The 24,121-nt window shown below is 36.1% G+C and overlaps 1 protein-coding gene across 5 annotated transcripts in view; it reads right to left on the bottom strand.

Moving 5' to 3' along the window:
• Positions 1-155: 155 nt before the first annotated feature.
• The window catches only part of LOC110101559 (ultraviolet-B receptor UVR8), a 44,359-nt gene continuing 20,393 nt past the window's right edge, over positions 156-24,121 (bottom strand). For 2 of the 5 annotated variants that reach the window (XM_020829495.2, XM_020829496.2), the window contains 11 exons: positions 18,046-18,147; positions 17,855-17,948; positions 13,487-13,529; positions 13,331-13,376; positions 13,195-13,241; positions 13,001-13,103; positions 8,655-8,709; positions 8,495-8,561; positions 8,332-8,368; positions 3,371-3,450; positions 156-529 (listed from right to left, as the gene is read on the bottom strand). In XM_020829495.2, the coding sequence (XP_020685154.1) occupies positions 404-529; positions 3,371-3,450; positions 8,332-8,368; positions 8,495-8,561; positions 8,655-8,709; positions 13,001-13,103; positions 13,195-13,241; positions 13,331-13,376; positions 13,487-13,529; positions 17,855-17,948; positions 18,046-18,147 (800 nt within the window). In that variant the 3' untranslated portion in view covers positions 156-403. Of the gene's footprint in view, positions 530-3,366; positions 3,451-8,261; positions 8,369-8,494; positions 8,562-8,654; positions 8,710-13,000; positions 13,104-13,194; positions 13,242-13,330; positions 13,377-13,486; positions 13,530-17,854; positions 17,949-18,045; positions 18,148-24,121 lie in introns of those variants that run through there. The other 3 variants (XM_020829497.2, XR_002303709.2, XM_020829498.2) reach the window with 3 other exon arrangements.

Raw genomic sequence — 24,121 nt, 5'->3', positions numbered from 1 at the left:
AATGAAGCCTAAGTCTTCATTTGAGACGGCTTTCTTTCTGCTTCTTAAAGCAATATTTTAGTACAAAAAATACTAAAAAAGTACTTTAATAAGCATAAAGAAAACCGTCACAAACGAAGCCTAAATAGAGAAAAAACATACACTAAGGAGTCGTATTTATCTTTTTACAATTAATGAGTAAGATATTAATTAGCAGAATATATATATATTTGCATGTCCATACAAGAGAGAGAGAGAGAGATCCTTCTGTGGCCTTATGGCCATACACAATAGATGAGTTTCTTTGCCACAAACACAAGGCATATAAAAAATATATAGTGACACAGTATAATTATTATACCATGGATGTACAAATGAATAAATAATATTAACAGCACAGGTAAGTTTTGGTAGGTAACCAATCTCAATTTTCACTGTATTCAAATATTCCACCACTGTGATTAAATCCACAAGACACATGTAAAGCCTGCACATTCCTGCCAAGATCTAACACCATTGGTAGGGAATAATCAAAATCGTTTCCATGTCCCTGGAACATAATAGTGGTAGCATTACAAGAGATCATGCAATCCCAAATAGTCAGAATGAGGATAATGATGATGGTGTTGATCAGGACATCATTGTAACCAATTAAATGAACATGGTGACCTTTAGGTAAACAACATAACAGGACGTGGAAGGAGAGTGCTCACTCAAGAACGATTTAAAATGGAACTAAAAGAGTGCATTTGACGAAGAAATCTTCTTTAGTTTATGTTGAATGAATAGTTAATATAATCAAAGTTTCATCACTTCTGTTTTTTTAGTGGGTCATCCAAAATGGAAACGTCAGGTAAGTAGGAACAATTATTACGTCCTCTGACCGGACGTAGAGCTACATTCGTCCGCCAATAACATGTCGCCACATGCGCTTACTCTTTACCACGCGGCCCGATGACTTGACCCGAACCGGAACTCGGGAATGCTATGTTCGCGATTTTCTCGGTATTACTCGGTATTTGCTCGGTATTGCTTTGCAAAAACGAGAAATACCGCTCTGTGAAGGCCAATACCATGCAAATACCGAGTTGTACCGAGTTTTTCTACAACTCGGTACAACTCAGTATTTGCTTGGGATTGCTAGGTATTTGCTCGGTATTGCTAGAAAAAACTCGGTACAACTCAATATTTGCTCGTTATTGCTAGGTATTTGCTCGGTATTGTTCGGTATTGGTTATTGCCGAGCAAAATCGACCAAAGAAAGAATTCTAAAAATTAGATAATTAGAATATCTAATAATTAGAATATAATAATAATATAATAATACATAATAGAAAATACCTAAGTAGAGGAAGTAAAATGGGAGTAATTTGTTAATCACAAACTGTTAGGCTGGTTCCTCTTGAACTGGCCCACCCAGGGCCGGTTTTGATCTATAGAAGCGGGCTAGTAGAACCTCCTCCCCTCTTTGCCATCCACAATAGTGGGTCCCACTATTCAAATTGAATCAAAAAGAAGAAAAGAGGGGTGGCTAGGGTTTTGGAGGGAGATTGAATTTAGAAGGTTTATGTATTAAATATCATGAGGTGTTTTAGGGTTAGGGTTATGCTTTGATTTGTTTCTCTTGAAGTTTCTTTGGCGTCTTGGGCTCTAGACTCGTCGTCTAGAGATTGGGAGAGAACGATCCTCTCGAATTGAGGATCCATTGTATCTTGCTTGGTGTTTTCTTTTGCTTTGAATACACTACTACAATCTTTCATTTTGAATTGATTTCATTGATAATATCGCATTATTTCCGCTTTTTATCAATTATTGCTAGGGTTTCTTGCGAACTCAAGTATTTCCTCTTGGATTACTTGCGAACTCAAGTATTTCCTATCACAAACTTCCAATATCATTTGGTCTTGGGGCTTACTTTGTCATTTTGTGCATAAAAAGACATCATACATTATTTGGAGTTAAATTTCATGATATCAAACTCAAGTATTTCCTCTTGGATTACTTGCAAACTCTAAGTATTTCCTATCACAAACTTCCAATATCATTTGGTCTTGGGGCTTACTTTGTCATTCTGTGCATAAAAAGACATCATACATTATTTGGAGTTAAATTTCATGATATCAAACTACATCAAACAAATAAAAGAATCTAGCAAATTTATCGATATACATCATGTTTTTTTTTAATTACAAGCAATAAAATATGGCCTTTTTAAGTCACTTTTAGATGTGGGAAGTTTCACTTATTTTATTTTTGAGCAAATCTTAAACACTCTTACCTCAACTACTTGGGTCTGTGTGCTTGTTCGTATTCGGTCTTATATTGTTAACTAAACCATGCCATTCCGAGTGGGATATAATCTAGTAGCTAACAGACAATAGTTTCAAGGTTCAAAGCACGGTATAACTTCTGAGCCTAGTCACTAAAGCCAAAAATTTTTGCCTTTTTCTATTGGTGCTGCTTAAGCATTCATAAATTCACGAGTTACACGAAAAAAAACTTCACCAAGTTGAAAGCTAATAATGTCATAAGTAGACACTGAAATTGTACATCTTAGGCTTTGTTTGGGGCGGCTTTCTTAATGTTTTTTAAAACAATTTTTTAGTGCAAAAATTTCTAGTTCAAAAAAATTTTATAGTAAAAAGCTGCTTTAAAAAGCAGTAGAAAAGCCATCCCAAACGGAGCCTTAGTTGCAATTTGCAAAGTTAGTCTTAAATCATTGGTCAAGATGATTTTTCTTACACTAATGCTTCAAGGAACATGCATATCTAGAAAAATAGATGTACGTGTTTACAATACCATTTTTATAGTAATATTGCATAATAGGTATGCTTGTATATCTGCGTGCATATATATAGATACTCCAATATATGTATGATACAGGGTTATAACTGCATGAACTATTAATGTATGTATTTGTTCGTCATTATACATTTTACTAAGGGCTATAACTATATATTAAGCAAGATATCAAAGGATAGTTACAAAAATGTAACGGTTCTGCAAATAAAAAATCTTTAGTCTTACAAAGTTTCTTTATTAACCACACTGGATAGGATCATTCCCAATGCCCAAACAAAAATAAATTACGTTCCAAAATGAATACCTCTCAGCCAAGTCAAGGCCACTTTAATTCAAAATTCCTCAGTTAAGGCATATTTTTAAAATAGATGAGATTGACTTCAGACAATAAAAAAAACTCCGGCACTGCTCTTTCTAAAAATATTCTTCTACTAATTTGCTTTGAATAGAAAAACAAGAGTTGATCTTATGACTTCCACTTCGTAAGCAAAAACAGCAGAAGCTAAGCGGTGAAAATCTCAGAACGAACATCTAAGCAAAGTCAGTTTATAAGTGTTGGCACAAGAAAAAAAGACTGATTATGACTTACCAATTGTCCGCCGGAGGAATGTCCCTCTTCAAAAAAAGTGCCATTTGCACCTCCCCAGCCCCACGTGAAGATATTTCCATCTGAAAATAATTGATGTTACATGATTGTTTCCGGAGGAACAGGACAAGAAGAAACACAGGCAAAGCAGCAAAGAAGACTGATGCAAATCAACATTTTTAGTCAGTTTTCTAGGCTATTTACTTGAATCCTTAATATTTTTTGCGACTCCAATTTGATGGTTTACTGCTGTTGGTAGCTTAAATGGCTGTTGTTTACTCTTATTAATCCAGCAATTTCTTTTGGATATGGATTTCGGACGGCCCTCAATTATCTTTTACTTGGAGTTACTAGGTTTTGTGTGCATTATTGGTTAAAGGTTTCACATTGTTGGTTTGGATCAACCGTTGAATTTATTCTATGAAAAAAAAATTTGATACATTGCCTTTGCTTGTATATGGGTCCCGTAACCTATACTTTTACTTGTAGCGTGAAGTTATCCTGCCCCTATTTTGTCTGGATATGGGTACAGCAGCCATTACCGCTGATTACTCCGCGAGAAGGGACGTTAGCCTCCGCTATGGATCACTTCAAGTTCTACCGCAATTTCTCTGCTATGTTTCTGGGTTAGGTGTTCAAAGAAAAAAGAAGTGCCTTGTATGTGATGTGAAATCATAAAGGATCCACGAATTGATTGCTTAGATTAATAAATAATTGTTATGCAATGATAAATTAATCTTAATGTCTTAGCAGAAAGAGGTTCAAAGAGATTCTTAAGAAGATGAAAACGATGTATAGGCAATTGTTCACAAACTAGATTTAGAGTCCTTCAACATAACAACAAATTTAAAAGCAATGGGATGAGTATATCAACATAAATCCACAGGTTAACAAAGCGATGTATTCACCTTGGGTTCCAGTAATCTCTCTCTCTCAAGCTGATAGGGTTCGGCGGAGAAGCGAGATCAACACATCTAGTGATGCCACCAAGAGAAGGTAGAAGCCTCGGGTAGTAGTCGTTGGATTGGTAGCCAAAGTAAGAGATGTAGGTGGATAATCGATAATTTGCCAACGTCCCGGGCGGATGTATTCTTCAATTGAAAGTGTTAATTGATAAAGAATGCGATCCACATATTCTTCCACCGAGTTGTCGTAGTCCAAATTGAAGTCAAAGAAAGTGGATCAAATAATGTCGGTCCGCCCGTAGGAGTCTTCTACGAATCTGTGATCAATGTCCGGATCGGCCCTCCATGCTTGCTCTGAGTGGGGAAAGAGGAGGGTTGGCGTGGTAGGGAGAGAGAGGGGTGGCAATTTGGGGGAGGGAAGGCCGATCGTGGGTGAGAGGGGGAGGGTGGGCTGGTTTTAGGAGAGGGGTGAGTGAGCTTAGCTTGAGATTAGGTTGAGAGGGAAAATCTGAAGTTAATTTCAGAATTTTCCTAATTTAATTTGGGGTAATGGGATTTCAAATTATGAATTTGAAAATATGAATTTAAGAGGGAAAGTTAGGATTAATTGGGCTTTAATTGGAGACTTGATTTAAGCTCCAATTATGGAATTAATGATTTGGGGGGGGGGGGGTGTTTAAGGTGGCCAGCCAAGGAGAGTGAGAGGGAGGGGTTTCGACATTAAATCATTAATAAGGTGGACACACGCAATTAAAGGGAATGAATGGTCTAAATATGAAATTGATTTCATATTTAAACTAATTAGGAAGTTTCCTATTTTAATGGAGGGTCATTTAAGAGGTAATTTGAAATTAAAATTTTGAATATGAATTTAAACCAACTCTTAAATTATTGGGCCCAAATTTGGAAAGGTTTTATGGTGAGTTTGAAATCAAGTTTAGAGGGGAAAATTGCATGGGGCCGGTGGTTGAAGCAGGAGCTAGGGGTGGCGGGTGGGGGTGAACCAGGAGGTTCGCCCGCCGGCTGGGTTGGGTTTAGAAGTCGGCGGCCGGTAGGGGAAGTGGGTTGGGGGTGCTGACGGATTGGAGGTGGAGGAAGAGTGATTCAGGTGGTTTGGGTTGGCTTGGAGAGGGTGTCAGGCGGTGGAAGCCAAGGAAGGAGGAGGAAGGAAATACTAAGAGTACTAAACGCGAGTCCCAAAATCCACCGGCGGCTGACGTGTGATGTGTGGCCCTCTCCAAGGATTTCTACTCTCAAGAACTCACAAAGAGATCAAGAACAAGAATGTTGAATTTTCATTAGTAATCATTCATCACCCATACAATGCAAGAGGCCTCCTTTAAATAGGCCCCAAAGAAAGAAAAACCGAAAATACTAAATTGTCCTCGGGCTACAACATAGACTCAATCCCCCATATGGGTAAAATGGGAAAACTCAAATGCAACATAATACATAGAATAGAAAATACATCAAAAGTACAGACTCTGAACCGTAGCCATCGATTTACGATTCCTCCGACGGTACACATGTCTGAATTTCTGGCAGATGTCCTCATCAATATGTTTAGCCAATCTCTATTATGCTGTTGTTGGACTTGAAATCTTTACTATTTGTTCAAAGAAAAATGAACTGACTAGAGATATATATTTATAACTAGGAAAGTTTGAGTATGAGACAAAAAAGGCATTTGCTTAAAAAAAATTATATTTAGTATTCAATCCTATATATGCAAATTGGATGTGTGATTAATTTAGGCTTCGTTTGGGACGACTTTTTTGTTGCTTCTTAAAGCAGCTTTTTAGTATAAACGTTTTAATTTTTTAACCAAAAAGCTACTTTAAGAAGCAACAAAAAAGCCGGCCCAAACGAAACCTTATGGTGATAAAGTGTGACAACTTAATTCCAAGATTAGTCATCTACTTATAATAGATGAGAGAAATGGATTTTGTTTACTTAAGTAAACTCTTTCCTTTATCTAGTTTCTTCTAGATATTTTGTTATTATCTTGCTAGAATTCTGAATTTATTTCCGAGTAGAATTTTAATTGCAAATGAAATTTCCAATTGTGTGTTGATTTTGCATGGTTCAACATTCTAGTTGATTTCATGGAATTATTTGATCGTTGCATTATTGTTTGAGTTCTAACTCTTTTATTTTATGATTTACACCTAAATAAAATTTTAGGATAATTAGTAATCTTTGATCTGCGAATCCTAATGATGAAAATCTTCACATTATTCTTGCCAGAAGCATCACATGACGTATGCAGCAATTTATTCTTTTCAACGATTGGTTCCTTTATCTGTTACTTTTGTTTTAAAGACATACCAATGAATTGGTCAAGAAAGGTATATTTTATCTCTTAGCCTAATGTTAGTTTATTGTAGGGGTGTCAATTCGGGTCAATGGATCGGGTTCGGGTCCAACTCAAGTTGATCCGGGCGTAAACAGGTTGACCTGAGCCTGACCCAGTTTTACAAATGAGTTAGGATTTTAAACACAGACCAGACCCGTGTGGGTTACAAGTTGACCCGACCTGACCGGCGAACCTAAAAAAGGGTTTAGGTTGCATCCAACGCGAGTGCGGGGGGGCTTGCAGTTCTGTCGAGCGCGAGCCGGCGAGTGCAGGAGTCAACAAGTGCACCAGTGCGAGGCATTCCGCGGGGTCATGGGTGACGGCCTGACGGAGGTCTGCTTGTCTGGGCTAGGCTCGCTAGGGGCTTGCGCGGCAGTTGGCGGCAGCATCAGCAGTAGCATGGGGCGTGCGCGGCAGGAAGATATTTCATTGATTTGAAATACACATTAAGAGGGGGGGGAGCGTAGGTAGGGAGTAGAACGGAAAATAGATATATCATAAAGGTAACTGCAAGAGGTTGTTGATTAATTGAGACCTAGAATTCATAAAACTAAATCCACTTTGATGGGAAGAGGCTGAATGTTGATATTATTATGATGATCCTACTCCATATTTCAACTATTTAATATCAAACAATTTGAAATATTGGCAATGCCAGATTATGTGTGTGTGTGCACACTCGATCATTTTGTATGGAATATCATTGTAGCATAGTTGTTTTATCTGTGTAATCCTCTGAGGGTAACTATTTATATCCGAACAGTTTGACCATTGCTCTACCATATCCGACTTCAAATTTGAATCTATTACTAACCATCAAGTTATGTTTCCTTCAGAGCATTTAGAGGTAGGAGTGTAGGACCAAGAAGTCCTAATCCTTTGTTTCAGTTTATTTATTTACAATAGTTGTTTAAACAAACACATTGATTTCTTAAATGTTTTGCTTTAGTAGCAAAATGCTATGAGCCTGTTGGGTCGGTTCAGCAAAAGGCTATGAACCAACCCAGCCGGCCCTACATGGGCCGGCCTTAGTCTATAGGAGGCGGGTCAAACCGCCTCCCATATTGCCTCCCAAGCAATAGGGGCTCACGCCCTATTTGATTGCCGTCCATTAATAGTGGGGTCCACTATTTGAATTAATGTATTTTTAGCACGGGGGTTAATCTATTTTTGGCAAGAGGATTAATCTATTTGATTTAATCTATTTTTGGTAAGAGGATTAATCTATTTTTGGTAAGGGGGTGGGCGGCTAAGGCTGTAAATAGGCAATAGAGGGAAGGGATACGACATGCTCGAATTTTGTTTTCTCTTGAAGTCTCTCGAGTATCTTGGGCTCTAGACTTAGTATCTAGAGATTGGGAGAGAACGATCCTCCTCTCGAATAGAGGATCAATTGTATCTTTGCTTATGTTGCTTTGTTTTGAGTTATCTAATAAAATCTACTATTTTTGGGTTGCTTCTTTATTATTCTTGTGTTCTTCTCGCTGTTTTTACCAATTTATTGTTAGGGTTGTTTGAGAACTCAAGTATTTCAGATAGGATTACTTGCGAACTCAAGTATTTTGCTATCAGAGCCATAAAAAAAGTTTTAGTTTGTCAGGCACAATAACTTCTTAGGATTCAAAATTATTACCTCAAACAAAAGAAATTAACATTATGATCTTTTAAAGTTCCGCTGAAAGGTGGAAAAAGTGTGATCATACCAGAGACAACAGCAGTGTGCTTCCAACCACAAGATACCTACATAATCATCATTATCAGGAGTATAAGAATCAGCTTGAAGCCATTGCCCAATGAAAAAAAAAATGCAAAAATCAGAACATATGATAGAAACACAAACAACAAGTCATGTAGAAGCGAGCCAACCTCATATACTGGTGCTTTTAAAAAGGAACTTTCAACCATCTGCGGCAAACGTATCACATCAGTGCAACTGACATGGCATCGAATAAATTCAAAATCAGTTCGAATGAACTTTTTTGAAAACATAAATAATGTAAGGGATCATAAAGCACTATAGCCATACCCAAGACCAAGGCATCCATTCTCATTTGAGCCCCATGCATACAGTTCCCCATCATCTGAACAAATATCACAGATCACTAATAATTAATTCTTAGCTTGATTATACTCATTCAACATTTTAAAGAACATGAAATGGACATATAAAATGAAAAATAAAAAATAAAATGAATATTAATCCATCGGGATATAATCCTCTTTAGCTAATTGGCTCACGATTTTGTCCCCTTAGTGTACGTCATGCATCCTAAATGCTCTACCAATAGAACACTTAAACCATTACACCAAAAGTACTCATCATGTTTAAGAGCTCAATTTCACTATAACTAAAAGATCTCACAATCTATCTCATTTAAGTTATTGACGTCCTTGTCATAGGCCTTACACATAACCCTAAATCCATCCATCCATCAAACATAAATTGTAGAGGTGCCTTCCACTTTATGCACTAGTCTAAAATGCATTTACAAAAATGACTTTATATAGCACTTTAACGTACATGGCACTTAATTCCAACTTCTAGTCGATATAATGCTCGGATACCAATTCTAATAACTAAAACTCTGATCTATCAAGATATTAGTCACTTTGTCCTAACAAATATTTTATTTTGATTAAATATTTTATAAAGAGTCCTAGCTTATCCTAGCTCTCACAATTATTCTTTTGTTTATTGAAACTATCATGTTTATTCATTTCATATGATTCATGAAACAGTTGCCTCATATAACCCTTTTTTTTTTTAAGTTCTATGTTTCTCCTTCCAAGAGAAGTATGGTTAACCAAGGCTTTCATGCAGCCTATGCATGAAAATTTTTCTTGGCTTACATGCATGGCTAGTACAAAGCTTAAGAAGAAACAGTTTAAACTTTAGATCATAAGCTCAGAACAGCAATCGGGAGCAAAAAACTCCAAGAAGGCATCTATCAGCCCGATGTTCTTCTCAAGCAACTATTTCTTAAGCATGAACATTGGTGGCCCCTGAGTTTGTGTTCCGAGCTTATTGTAATCAGATGCCACCATTTTAAATTGTTTGTATTTTTTTTTTTTTTTCAAAAACTAAGTCCCTTGCCGTTTTATACAATCCAACGATGAAGCTGTTGTAATTGCTGATATTAATGCATTATTTTATACTTTGATGTTTGTAGATTTTTTATCACTGATGGTGTGAATTGGAGATAGTCTCATCCAACCTTCAAGGAGCCTGGATATGTTTTCTGTACTTGAGGCATAAGTGGAGGAGTTATATGTAAGGATATGAGAATTAGAAGTGCCTGAATTCCTAGTTTCTTTTGTGGAACAGCCTTCATGAACTATCTCTTGGATTTTAGAGCCTGCTGAATCAGATGATGTGTAGTCCACCTCAGTCTGCATCTCTTACTAAACCTCATCGATCCTTTTATTCATTTCTATTTGCTCAAATTCCTTACCTCCTTCATAATATGATTCGTGGTGAATCCCACTGTTGAGTTCAAGGAGACCTCTGTCATATCTAAATGCAGCTTTCCTCCTCAGTTGATGCCTCACACTCACCTCCCTCCTCAACTTCCTCGTCATCATAGATGGTGAGAACCTGAAAAGTTCGATCTTTACACCTATGCATCAGCATGTACTTCTCATCACATCAGAAACATAACCCCTTTGCCTATTTCTCCTGCACCTCTGCTTCAGTGAGTCACTTGAAGTTGCCCCCTGGGCAAACTCCCATGATATTGCTTCTGCTAGCCTCTCCCTCCTAAATTTTTCTTCCACCCTCCGAGCAAGCTCCATCGTCTCCCTCAGCCCCCTAAGTCTCAGTACCCTGAGCTCTGCCCGTATATCCTCCCTAAGCCCCTTCATGAAATTCCCCTCCAATCCTTCCTCTGAGATTCCCCTCAGTCTCCCCGACAGCAACTCAAAGTTCTCCAGGTACTCCATAATTATCCCCTCCTGATTTAGGGCATAGAACTGCTTGTGTGGAGGTTTCCTTCATGAATGGCTCGGAAATGTTCCAATAAGCACTCATTAAATTCTCCCCATGAGTAGATCAGATACCTAACCTCCCTCCAATGGAAATAGGCTAGGGCTTTCCCTTCCAAACATAAACCCGCCACCATGAGTTTTTCTCCTTCCGTCAGCCCGTTAATAACAAAGTAACGTTCCACCCAGTACACCCAACCCTGAGCATCATCCCTTTCAAAGATAGACATCTTTAGCTTCCTTGATCTAGCATCCATACCCCAATGGTTTCTTTCTCCGTTGGTTCCTCCCGTATAGTGGTAGTGTGATTCCCTTCCTTCCTCCCTTGATTAAGTTTGACCTCATGGCTCCCCCCCCAATCATACCCTTCTCCATTCCACCTCTCCCCATACCCGAGTAGTCTCCCAAAAGGTTTAGCCTCCCCCCTCCATGTTGTCCTCCCTTCGGAAAACCCCGATCCAACCACCAACGGAGCCCTATGTGGCGATCCTTGATGAAAAACACTCTCCAACTCATCATCGTCCTCCTTAATCTCCTTTCCTTTTCTCTCCACCTTAGGAATTGCAGGTGATGCTTTTGACTACATCTCAAGCATATTTCTCATCATGTCTTCAGAGTTTTCAAAGTGGTTCTCGATGGTTGACTCTTCCCTCCACCCTGGAATATTTTTCCTCTACTCTAGCCTTGAGTTGTTCCATCTCGCCTTCCAATGCCTCCATCTTCATTTCTGTCATTAATTGGATATAGGCATCAATCGCAAGAACAACGAAGACAACTTGTTTTTCCGCCCAAGAAAGCGCTCTGATACCAATTTGATAGGTAACAAGTGCATAAATCAAAGAGATAGTGAAAGATACAATGGGTTTTCAGTTCGAGAGGAAGATCCGGCTCTCCCAATCCCTAGCCAGCAACTAGACCCCAAGCAATCCTAGAGAACTCCAAAATTCAACAAAACAAAACATAACTCTAACCCTAACCATAACCATTTCCCCCCTATTAAAAGAATACAATATTGAATAGCCCATCCCAAAATTAATTCCCTCCTAAACCGCCCCCTCTTTAATTTTGCATTCAAATCAGGGGCCCCACAAGAGGGCTGACGACTTGCTTGGTCTGCCTAGAATACACCAGGGGCCGACCCTAGTGTTGGCCAGCTAGACCGATCCATCTTGGATCGGGTTAACAATTCGCTGGAAGAAAAAAGGCGGAATTGGCCAAAAATACCAAATGAGATCCCCATCGTGACCACCTCATCTACGATCGTTGCAATTCTAAGGTTTTCTCTTTAACGAAATTAAAGATGGTGGTATATTATGTAAAAAGTAAATATAAATGTTAAATATATAAATAGTGAAATTTGGAGCATTGTACATGTAAATCCTCCAAAAATAAAAATGCAGATATAAAAATGAAAAAATAGTATCAAGTTTAGCGAAGAAAAGAAGATGACCTATAAGGTGATACTGTATAGGGAATCGGGATGGAGGTCTAAGGTGTTGCACTGGAATGTAGATAGTATGTCGTGGCAGACAAGTGAGATCAAAGCAGCAGATAGTGCTGGTAATATGAGGGCCAATGAAGGGAGCTCAAGAGATGGTGATCGGGGCTAGCAAAAGGAGCTTTAGAGATGAAGATTGCGACCAACATAGGGAGAACAGAAATTCAAGTTTTAGAGGTAAGGAATTAAAGAGCAATTAGGTCAAGAGGGAGGGGGATTGCACGTAGTTAGGTCAGGATATCACAAGTTGTGAAAAAAAAAGTAGAAGAAGATCATGAGTTATTGACATTGAGAGATCATAAGCTGTTGACTTGCTTGAGAGAAAAAATATAAGAGAAGAAAAATTGTGATGATGGCACCACAACCCACAGCATGCTTCTCATAAATCCATTAAATCCACTTAGGGTTGAGATTTAGAAAATCTAGAATTCATCGAGAAATAGAGAGTAGTGAAGAGGATTTAGTATTACTAAAGGACTTAAAAGTTTCAATGAATTTTGTTAAACAAGACTTCAGTTATATCTTACTAAAATCTCATAGCAAACAGCAACTTAGACCTATTAAAATTAAAAATCATGACCAAAATTATAGCTTATCAGAATTGCAATCACCTTATCACTAAACAAGTGGTGAGCTTGCATCTCCGACATTAGTCTTAAACCTTGGGCTCTACCCCACATCACTTGTTAAAAGAATAAAATTGTCTTGCTTTTTTGAAGAAGAAAATTATAAAACAGGTTATTGCTTCATTGGACGATGGTAAAAAAATAACAAGCAATTTAAAAAATAAAATAGAAAACAAGAGCAAGCATATGAAATTTTAAAAAAAAAATTAAGAAAACACATGCATGCTACTCAGTAAGTAACAAATCAGATATATTTAAGAAAAGTACTTGTCACAACACAAGTGTGATAACCCCCACAGGCAACTTCCACAGAGCGTGGAAGTTTCTCAACAGCAGATGGTTCAGAAACCTTCTTTCCTTCACTGAAACCCTGCATGATAAATGAAAACATGCAAATAATTACTATACTAATAATTAAAAGAAATAAAACAGGTAACAGCATTAAAAGCTAAAGGAAATACCAGCACATCAGCAGCCTTTTCACCAAATGTAAAAACAGAACCTTGCTCTTGAATGGGAATCACACAAAAAATAGTAAGACAAGTTAGAACCGAACACAGACGAATTATTGGATGAATAGCATCCAGATAGATTTACCATCAATGCAAGCCGAGTGCAGCATTCCAGCAGAAACCTTGTTGATCTGCAAGCACATATAAATGAATTATCTTTAAATAAACCAACAATGCACGCAAATACCAATCACAATGTTCTCTGGGGAAGGTAAGAACACAAAAGAAATAAAAAATGTACCTTACGGCCTTCCAAATTCTTGATCAGCCTTGGCATATATTCACTGCATAAATGGATCACAAAGTATCATTCTGTATAATGAGAAACAGTGTCACTTTTTAAAACAAAAAATAGAAAAGGTTTCAGTTTCAAAATGCATTTTCAATAGCATAGAAGAGAACGTATAACAGTAAAGACTGCTTTCTGCAAACCTGGAAAACCATTAGAACCCACAAACCAGCCTGATATTACATCATTAAAATAACAGTTTTGAATCATATCAGAGGAAAAAAGATGATAGTACTTCGTAACAATAAAAAAGTTGATGACAAAAACTATAAACAAATGATAGGGAATTATGGGGGGAAAAAACATAGATAAAGCAACCTCTAAAGCGCCGCAGTGCCAACTCACCCACCAGGGGTGCCACAACGCTAAGCAATTAAGCAATGAAACAACACGTGGAATCACCTAGAATGCCATAGCGCAACATTGCCTATCTAGCACCGCATCACTATGGGCCAATGCGGCCATGCCCATCTGACCAGTTTGGAAGTTATTTTTTGAAGAACTATATATTGCTCATTTGAGAGAGGGAATTCTGATACGCCCTAGGGTTCCACAATTTCGGTTTTGCCCTAATTTCCTCCAAAAATGAGGAATTTCTCCACCAAAAGCAAAGAGAAACAATCACAAGAGGGTTGAGATGAAAAGCAAGAACCTTTGCATTAGAAAGCCAAGAGAAAACAAGATAAGTTTGTCCACTTCGAGAAGGACAAGATCTCCCACAAGAAAACCCTAGAAAAGAACAAGAAGGAAACTAGAAGAAGAAAACTAGAAAGACAATACACTTTTCATAATGCCTCCAACTAAACCCTAATGGCCCCCTTCATACAATCCAAAAGTCCCTCACATCCCCAAATTACCCCCACTTAAGTGGGTGGGCCCCTTTTTGTCCAGCCGGTCCGCCCGCCTCCCATAGACCCGCATGGGTCTAGGATGGACCGGGTGAACCGGTCCATCAAATTCTTTTGGCATTTTCTAATGTTATTCATGTACGTTCTAGTGTTAGTGTTAGTATTAGTGTCAGTGTGAGTGTGGAGAGCATAATATGCAATTTATTCTGGCCGGTTAATTTGAATTGACCAGCCCTAAATGAAAACCTGCATAAGCAGGTCGAGCGGAACCGAACAAAGAAGCGGCCCAAGCAGACCGCACAAAAGCATGGACGGGGCTGGACAGGCCGGTTTTCGATTCTAAGCAAGGATTTGAGTATGTGAATGAAATCAGGCGACTCCTCACAAAGAATAACTCCCTCCCATTCGATCATTATTGCTAAAGAAGCATAATGCAGGAGAAAAGTTAGTAAACGAGAGGAAGAATAATAAGGAAGGTTACTTGTCGATTTTTCTCCATTTATGTATAAATTCTTCCGTGAAATTATATATAATCAGCAAGGAATGTTTTCACCATAGGTGAAGGAAGAAAAGTTGAAAGAGAAAGAGAAGAATTTGGGATTTTTGGAATTCTTCCATTCTCTAAATGTGGAAAAAAAATAGTAAGTGTTAAATTACTAATTTTATTGTTAAGATTTGATAGAATATTTATATTGCTACTTCTTTAATCTAAGGAGTAAAATATTATTGTCGATGGGAAGAATTCAAGGGAAGTAAACTTTATTTCGACAGTGAAGGAAAGGAAAATTCATTTGGAAGAAAAGATTTTGTGAGGTAATTTTATATTATAGAATAGAGAGTGTAATAAATTGCGGAGGAAATTTGATGTTTGTTTATGATGATACTTAAGGCATCCAATTTGAGTACTATATTTTAGGCATCCAAATATAGTAATAATTAAGACATTATTGTGTAATTTTGAACAGAGAAAGATTTTCATAAGTGAACTAAGAAAAGTAATTTGAGGTCTACATGAAGCTCAAGATTTGGAAGGAAATTGAAAAACGAAAAAAAAAAATTATTGTTGTATTTCAATTTAAATTCTAAAGGTAATGTTTTATATAATTATTTTACTTATATTTGGATGTTACTATGTGTAAGATGATGTTAATTCAAATGCATATGTGATGATGAACATTTGACATTTAAATGAGTACGATAGAAGAAATGTATATCAAATAGCATAATAGTATAGATATATATGAATACGTGAAAGGAGTATATATTGATTTAAAACATATGTAAAGGAAAATAAATAAATTTGAAAGCATAAAGTGGAAAAAGAAAAGACATATGCATATAAATTATAGGAGTTCACCCCCGTATGGTACTGGCTGAGAAAGCAATGTACTCGTGCACGTTAAATGGAAATGGTTGTACGTTTTACGTTTATGAGTATATTTAGACGGTGCTCCTGCACTAATGGAAATGGAATAAATATTAAATGGTAATTAAAAAAAGAAATAAAATAAGAAGTTATGTGAAAGATAACTTATAAATCTATAATATATGAAAGAAATAATATATATATATATATATATATATATATATTACTGTATAAGAAAGACAAAGAACTATATATGTTTTACTATATATATCTAACAGTTGTAAATGTAAATATAATAAGATTGGTGCGTGTGTGTGTATACAAATGAATATGTTCATTTTATGTATGTAAAATTTCTATGTTATAGGCATGACTACTCACTGAGTTTACTTCGTAAACTCAATCCATTAAATTAACATATTTTTCAGGTAAGTCTACTTATAAGTGAAAATGTTGAAAGAAGAGTATGTCCATAAAAGACAGCACTCAAATGAAAGCAGGTAATATATAGTTTATGTAATTGTTAAATTGTGATAAGTATTAGTAGTTGATGAAAATTTTATGTTAGTGACTCTTAAGTTTTATTTGGAATGTAGAAATTAAACTGTGTTTGAATTTAAAAGTAATGTTATGACTGCTCGACTGTTTATTACCACCTCGTTAACTCGAGTATTCGGGCCGGATCGTGACAGTGCAAGTGAATTTTGGGAACAACCATGTGTGGATATTCCTAGTTCTATCAGTTCTATTCTTCACTCTTGTGTTTATTTTTTAATTTTTATTTGAAATGAAAGTTCTATTTTCTTGTTCATTAATTATGCAAGTTGGTGTCTAATTTTCCTATGTTGAATTTATGATGTGATAGGGAATTACGTGTCAAATGGAATAGGTCTACACTTTTCAAATGCAACTATTTTTTCTGGTTTCCTCATTCTTAATTTATTTGTGTTTAGGCCAAACACAAATTTAAATCTTAGTATTATTTATCTCCCTAACGAAGGCATACTGGAACAATTAGGGAGTCTTGAATAAGACTCTAAGGACAGAGAGATATGATTTGTAGGGTATAAGAATCATTAAGGAGATGTTGTGCATTCAATGAAGCGAAAGATTAGCCAAGTTAGGCATAACTTTACTATGATTCCAACAAGCTTGACAGAGACAATAAATTATTTATGCTTTGGTTCATAATTAAAATTTTATAGATCAATCATGTTCACATAATTATCCTATCACCCATAAATTCATATTTCTCTAGCATTAGAAAATTCCTTTTAAAAACATTATAAGTAAATTTTTAGTTTATAGTAAATGATCAAGAAAGTTAATACATAACATTTTAAAATTAGTAATTAGATTCCTCATGGAAACAATAACTCACTTATGAGTATATTATTTGAAACGGCACATGCATTATGTAGCACCGTATCAACCACTAAATAATAGGTGAGTAGACAAACTTTTGTATTTATACAACTTTAGAAGCATGGAAAATAGCATTCAAAAAAGGTATAAAAAATTGGAAATAATTAGGTCAGCAAACAAACCAAGTGCTCTACATGCTACTTGTGGCTTGGCTCGACAAAGCTAAAATTGGCAGGATGTTATAGTATGGGATTTTTAAACTTTTAAAATTGCAATATAATGTTTTAAGCTCAATGAATTTGGCTCGATATGCTCATTTATGTTTCCTAACGAGCAATTCTTTTAAAGTTTAATGATCAGAAAATGAACTGAGCTGGAGTCGAGCTCAAACTAAGTTAAAACAAGTTTGATTAACGAGTCGAGCTTGAACACTATCATAAAGATCAAACATGCTCAAGCCAAGCTTGAACAAACATTTGGTAAATGAGCTCGTGCTCAAATAGATATCAGTTTGGCTCGCCTTGATTTGTTTACAACCCTAGTTACAATGTGGAAACTTTTGTCTTTGCTAGATATAAGCTCCATGTGTTTTATACTTGTACTGCCTGCTTTGATAAAAAGTTGTATTGGAGATATAAATCAGTGTTCAACTAACTTTCCAATAATCATGCGATAACTTCTCTGAAAATGATAAAAGCTACAACTTTAATCATAATGAAGGAGCAGATCCTCCAATTAAACCTTGAGCTAAACGAGAATCCCAAAATTCTGGATTGATGACCATGACCAAGTCTCCCAGCGCCACCAGACCCCCAACTCAGCACATTACCTTCATCTAATGTGAAGAGGAAAAAGTTTAGATGGTACATAGAAAAAACAACAAAAACGAATGCAACGGGTTCTGAAAGGACATGGTAAATCTTCCACCTTACCTGTGACAGCAATTGAATGCTCAGAGCCTAATGAAACCATTTTAATATGGATACCATCCAAGGAGTCAACCCTGGTAGGTGTAGAGACTACACTTTTCGCCCCTGCAAACCAGAAAAACGTATTAATGTATTTGGAAGTCGTAAGCAGAAATTTCATGATTAATATAGGTTTTAAGACATAAAAACAGGAAAAATATTTAATATGTAAAAGCTACTTAAGATGAAATGTCCTATGGAATTTCACATGCATCTAGAATTTGAAAAAAAAATTACAAAAAGGAAAAATAACGTAGAAAATGAGGATTTAAGAAAACTTCTATAAGAGAGTAAGAGATAGATCATAAAATACATAGCTAAGTTGTTCTATAAAGCCGTCATCCTTTTCACTGCAATGAAATTAGAGAGTTTTCTACATGGTAGAGATGATTGAGCAATATGGACCGGGTCTCAGACCCCCATCTTATTTTGAACTGAAAATCCCTCCTACTTGAAAGAGAATAAAAAAGGCAATTAAGAAGAATGTAGTTATGTAGAGGAACAAAACAAGATTTGGCAAAATAAGGGCTGAACTTTTATGTCAAATGAATGGTTGATCGTAGACAACGATCACTAATTAATTTCTTAGTTAATTCATTATCAGGCACAGTACTTTGGGAATCAGATGATGCATTTGAATATTCGTAAACTGCATTGAGGCTCTTTAAGCTCCTTGAGCACAAATTGAAAAGATAGAGAAGCAAATGTGTTATAATTGGTTACAGATAACCACTTTAATTATGTCCTTATAGGTTAGAATATTGTATTATTTTATTTAGATATATTTATTTTTTGCTACATCCTGAATATATCTCAAGCTCCTTGCATATTGAACAACATGTGCAGTTCATTGCATAGATCAAATATTAGAGGATATTGAAAAGACTAATCAAATGAGAAAATTAAATATATATTTATTAAGAAAGCCTTGGAGTTATATGGATTTACACAAAATTATGGCCATGTTCTTAATATGATGGAAAATATATAAATGATGCAAATTTGGAGAACCTGAGTATCACTTATTTTGACGATACTTTAATCACTCTTGCATACAAATACAAGTAAAAAAGAAAAAAGAAAATTTAAGATGTATGTATGTCTTTGAAAATTGAAACAAATCTAGATTTAGTGTTGATTATAAATGAAAGAAAGGTAAGGAGGTCATTTTCAAGGCTATTATTGAATGGTGTGACCTATGATTGAAGTTGACAAGCCCATTAGGAAATATGTTGAGGTATGTTGATCACGATGAGGGCAGCAATAAGTTATATTTATGATGCAATCAGCAAGGTGAAGGATGCAATTAATTAGTGGTGTATTTGGGGGAGATGAAATAAGTGTGAGCAAGTCTGTTTCAAAAATAAATGTCAACTCCATCAAACATTGCATCAAATCAATTATCATCTTAACATAGAGTTTTTTTTCAATAATAAATCTATAATTGATGTGATACATGCTTGGAGTTACATAAGATTATCAAGAGAATTTAATAAGAAGTTAACCTTTATAAAATTATGCGTCAATTCAAAGTAGGTTACAAGAATTCTCGGTCTTCCACTTGCTTAGGCAAAGAGTTGCGTGAAGATTAACCAGGACGCTCTCAATCAAATACAAAGGTGAAGTAATGTGAAAGCTTATAACACAAATCCAAAAGTTAATAATGAGGTGTTCACCTTTGAGGATATACTCTCTTCCCTACGAATCTAGGTTGAGCGGAGAAAGATATTCCACACTAGAAATGAAGTAACCACTAGGACGGACGAGCCGATGAACGTCGTTGTTGGGAAGGTAGCCGGAGGTGGAGGTGGCACGTATCTTCCGGTGAGGGACCACGGGGTCCTTGGTCGTTGAAGCTCAATGGTGTGGGAAATGCAATACACGATCCGGTTGACGTAGCGTTCAACGGTGATGTCGTATTCCCAATCCGGTTCGTAGAAGGGGGAGAGAAAGATGTCGATCTCCCCTTGCTCGTTGTATGCGAAGCCGTGATCAACTTCGGGATCCGCCATGCATGGTTTGAAGGAGGGAATTAATGGGAGGGAACTATAGTGGAGCCGGCGGCATAGGGAGAGGAGGGAGAGGGTTGTGGAAGGAAACTGAAATCAATTTCAGTTTTAAGTGAAATTGGAGGGAGAATTATTTGAGATCAATTTCAAATTTCAAACAAGGAGTGAGGGCATTGAATGAGCATTCAATGGGAAACCCCATTAAGGGGCCGGCGACATCAAGGAGGAGGGAGGAGATGGGGGAGGATGAGAGGGGTTTTCCAAATAGGTAATGATGACTAGGAAAGAAAAATTATTAAATCCAATTTGATTTAACTTAAAATTATATTCAACATAAAAACTTTCCTAATTTGGAAAGAATTTGAAATTCGAAATTTGAATTTCAAATATGATGGCTAGCAGTAGAGGGGTGGCGGGCGGATGAAGGGAGGTCGGTGACAAGGTGGTCGGCCGGTGGTAGGACGGCAGCCAGCGGTTTGGGCTCCAAGGGGGCGGCGGCAAGAAGGGGGAGGGGGTCGGATTCTCCAAGCTAATGGGTTTTGTTTGTCTTCTCTTGAGGTGGAGGAGGAAGAGATTGGTGGAGAAGAAAAAGGAAAATAAGAATCACAAACCTCAATACTTCATCCACTAAAACTCACAAAGAGATCTTGGGATTTTGGAACTCACAAAGAGATCCACAATATTATTTCCTCAAGAACTCACAAAGAGATCTAGGGGAAATGTCATAAACTCACAAAGAGTAACAAGAGAAAATTTTCATTCATCAACTATCAATTTCCCCATACATAAGAAGATGGCCATATATATAGGCCTCAAAATGACAAGGAAAATAAAAGACTAGAATGCCCCCTTGGGCTACAATAGAGACCAACTACCCATAAGGGCAAAAATGGAAAAACTGAAATAAAATGATTAATACATAAAATGCTAATACAGAAAATGCATCAAAAGTAAAGACTCTCCATCATTACCATCGATCTCCTGTGTCGCCTCTGATAAACACGTCGAAACCTCTTGTCGATGTCCCCATCAATAATACAAGCTTATGAACAACTGATGAAAGATTTATATGTTATTACTGACAGGTTTATGAAATACCTAAATGAGATAACTTTTATGTATTAAGAACACTCTATTTATGATCATGCTGGATAAAAATTTCACATATAATTATTAATTAAATCTTTACATAATTATGAACTTTTTTATTGATATAAGATTTTTAATGTGATATAACAATTTTAATACAATGAAGTAATGAAAAATGTATAATGCATTACCACCAACTTTAAAAAATTTAATAATTAATATTTTAGGCTTCATTTGTTGTGCAGTTGATTTTGAGGAATAACGGTGCCTTCAAGTAGGATGTTAATTTATTAATATTGAATATACTAAATGTCACACCGCAATTTGACCTCCTATAGTCAAACTAGAGTGTAACAGAGAAGAAGAATCTAAACTGACCTGCTTCTTACTTACACCCATTCTGAAACACTGATATCAGAATTAGATGAGTAAGAAGTGGCCTATTCAAACTAGGGATAGATCTGCCCTTTGCCCGCTTGCCCCCCTCAAAAAAATAAAAAACCTTTAAGTAAAGATTATTTGGTAATTTGCCCTTTCTAATGTTATTATTTTGCCCTAACCGATCATGTTTCACGCACAGGAGCCGCCTATATTCAGTTCGCTTGCCTCTCGCGGTCTCACCTCTCGTCGTTTCGTCCATCTGAAATCAACCATGCAAGTCGAAGCTCCGATCACCCTTTCAAAGCATCAACTATTTAGAGCATTTTTAATACATTTCAAAACTACTTGCAGAATGGGATTTCAGATGAAATCTGAGCCCTTGATTTCAATTTTAGATTTAAGTATTCGATTTAGCCCAAATCAATCAATTAGGGCTGAAATTGAGCCCGAATCAGATTCGACTCAAACTGATTTGGGTCGGTTTGGGTCCGATTAGGTCCGACCAAGTTAATTTCACGAAATTAAACTTGAATCGGCACCGAAAAGCGTTGAATTTTGCTTGACGATGCTCGATTGGGTTCAATTTAATTTAATTAAATCGGGATTTAATTTGGGTCAATTTTAGTTCTACGACGTTCGATCGAGGTTGATTCATGCTCGATTGCGAAAATAAACATCAACAAACATTTAAACTTCGGCTCATAAAATATCAATGCTTATGGGTTTAGTAGTACATTTTTGTCCCCTATTCGTTGGGACAGGTGAGCACTGAATCAGGATATTTGTATTTTAGTTTATATATATATATATATATATATATATTTTAATATTTAAATAAAATTGGTTCTGCCCCTGATTCAAACTACCCTAATATCTCTAATCATATCCAGCTTTATACTTCATAACAGGAAGCATATGTAACATATCTCAAATAAAAATGCACATCTCAATTAAAATACAGAGCTTTACTAAAATATTTAAAATTTAGTTACATACCCAAAAGTTTGTACGGCTCTCACTTAGTTCCCTTCATACACCCAAAAAGTGTATGTACACAAAAGAGTAGTCGACTATCCTGACTACTACCCCACTGGCTCTTTCCCCTTGCATGCAATACAACCACTATTAGTGAACTAGCGTTTAATGAAATACGCAAACAATGTATAAGAAATAATAGTGAACATGTTGGCAATTACTATAAAAACATGTATATTTCTATACAAAATATAAGAAGAATATAACACAACTTTCTGTTATGTTTACTATTCAACACATTTATACAAGTCATATAATGGCTATAGGCTTTTGCACCCTTCTAGCTTTCCAATTCAAGGTTGGGTTTGAATTCTCAATTTTTAAAATTTAAGTTATTCTCTCATTCAAGGTTGGGTCCGAATTTTCAATATTTAAAATTTCGAGAGTGTGGGCTTAGCTCGTTAGTTTTTTCACTTTACTTTTGTGGGTACATCCCTCAAATATAACTTATTTCACATTTTTCATATCATTCATTTTTCACAATCATATAACGTGCTATTATAATCACTACTTAATAAATCAATCATTTATATATGAAGGAACTAATGTTATCCTAAATATAACAAATATAAATTTGGAAATATATAAAATTTGTTGATTTCAATAGGGGAAGAGAGGAAAGAAAGGGATTTTGATTGAATGAGTTTGATAGAGGTGGTGTGCAAAAGAAAAAGAAAATAAGATCTAGAAGAACAAACTCCTAATATGATAAGATGCCCAAACGATGTGATAGAAAATAGTAAAATTTTACATATTTACAAATTTATATTTATTATATTTAAGATAACATTAGTTCCTTCATGTATAAATAGTTGATTTATTAAATAGTAATTACAGTAATACGCTATATACTTATAAAAAATGAATGAAATGAAAAAAAAAAGTAATATATGGGAGATATGCCCGCACAAGTAAAGGAGAAAGACCTGACGAGCTAAGCCTACACTCTCGAAATTCGGACCCAACCTTGAGTGAGAGAGCATCTCTAATTTTAAGGGTTGGGAATTCGGACCTAACCTTGAATTGAAAAATTAGAAGGGTGCAAAAGCATATAGTTATCATATAATTTATATGATGTGTTGAATAGTAAACATAATAGAAAGTGGAGTTATATATTTCTTATATTTTGTATGAAAATATACATATTTTAACAGTAATTGTGAACATGCTCATTATTATTTCATATACATTGTTTGCATATTTCATTGAGCTCTAGCTCACTAGCAGTGATTGTACTGCAAGCAAGGGGAAAGAGACAGCGGGGTAGTAGTCAGGACAATTGACTATTATTTTATGTGCATACACTTTTTGGGTGTATAAAGGGAACTGAGTGAGAGCTGTACAAATTTTTTGATATGTAAATAAATTTTAAATGTTTTAGTAAAGCTCTATATTTTAATTGAGATGTGCATTTTTATTTGAGGTATACTACTATTAGACCGGTCCAGCCCGTCCGCACGGGACCGGCAGAGGCGCGAACAGGCGGAATCTCCGCCTCCTGCGGAGATCGGGCGGGCCAACAGCTC

This window comes from Dendrobium catenatum, unplaced genomic scaffold (assembly GCF_001605985.2).
Source record: "Dendrobium catenatum unplaced genomic scaffold, ASM160598v2 fragScaff_scaffold_1209, whole genome shotgun sequence".
In the NCBI taxonomy this organism is placed as follows: Eukaryota; Viridiplantae; Streptophyta; class Magnoliopsida; order Asparagales; family Orchidaceae; genus Dendrobium; species Dendrobium catenatum.
This window is presented reverse-complemented; position numbering and strand designations above follow the sequence as displayed.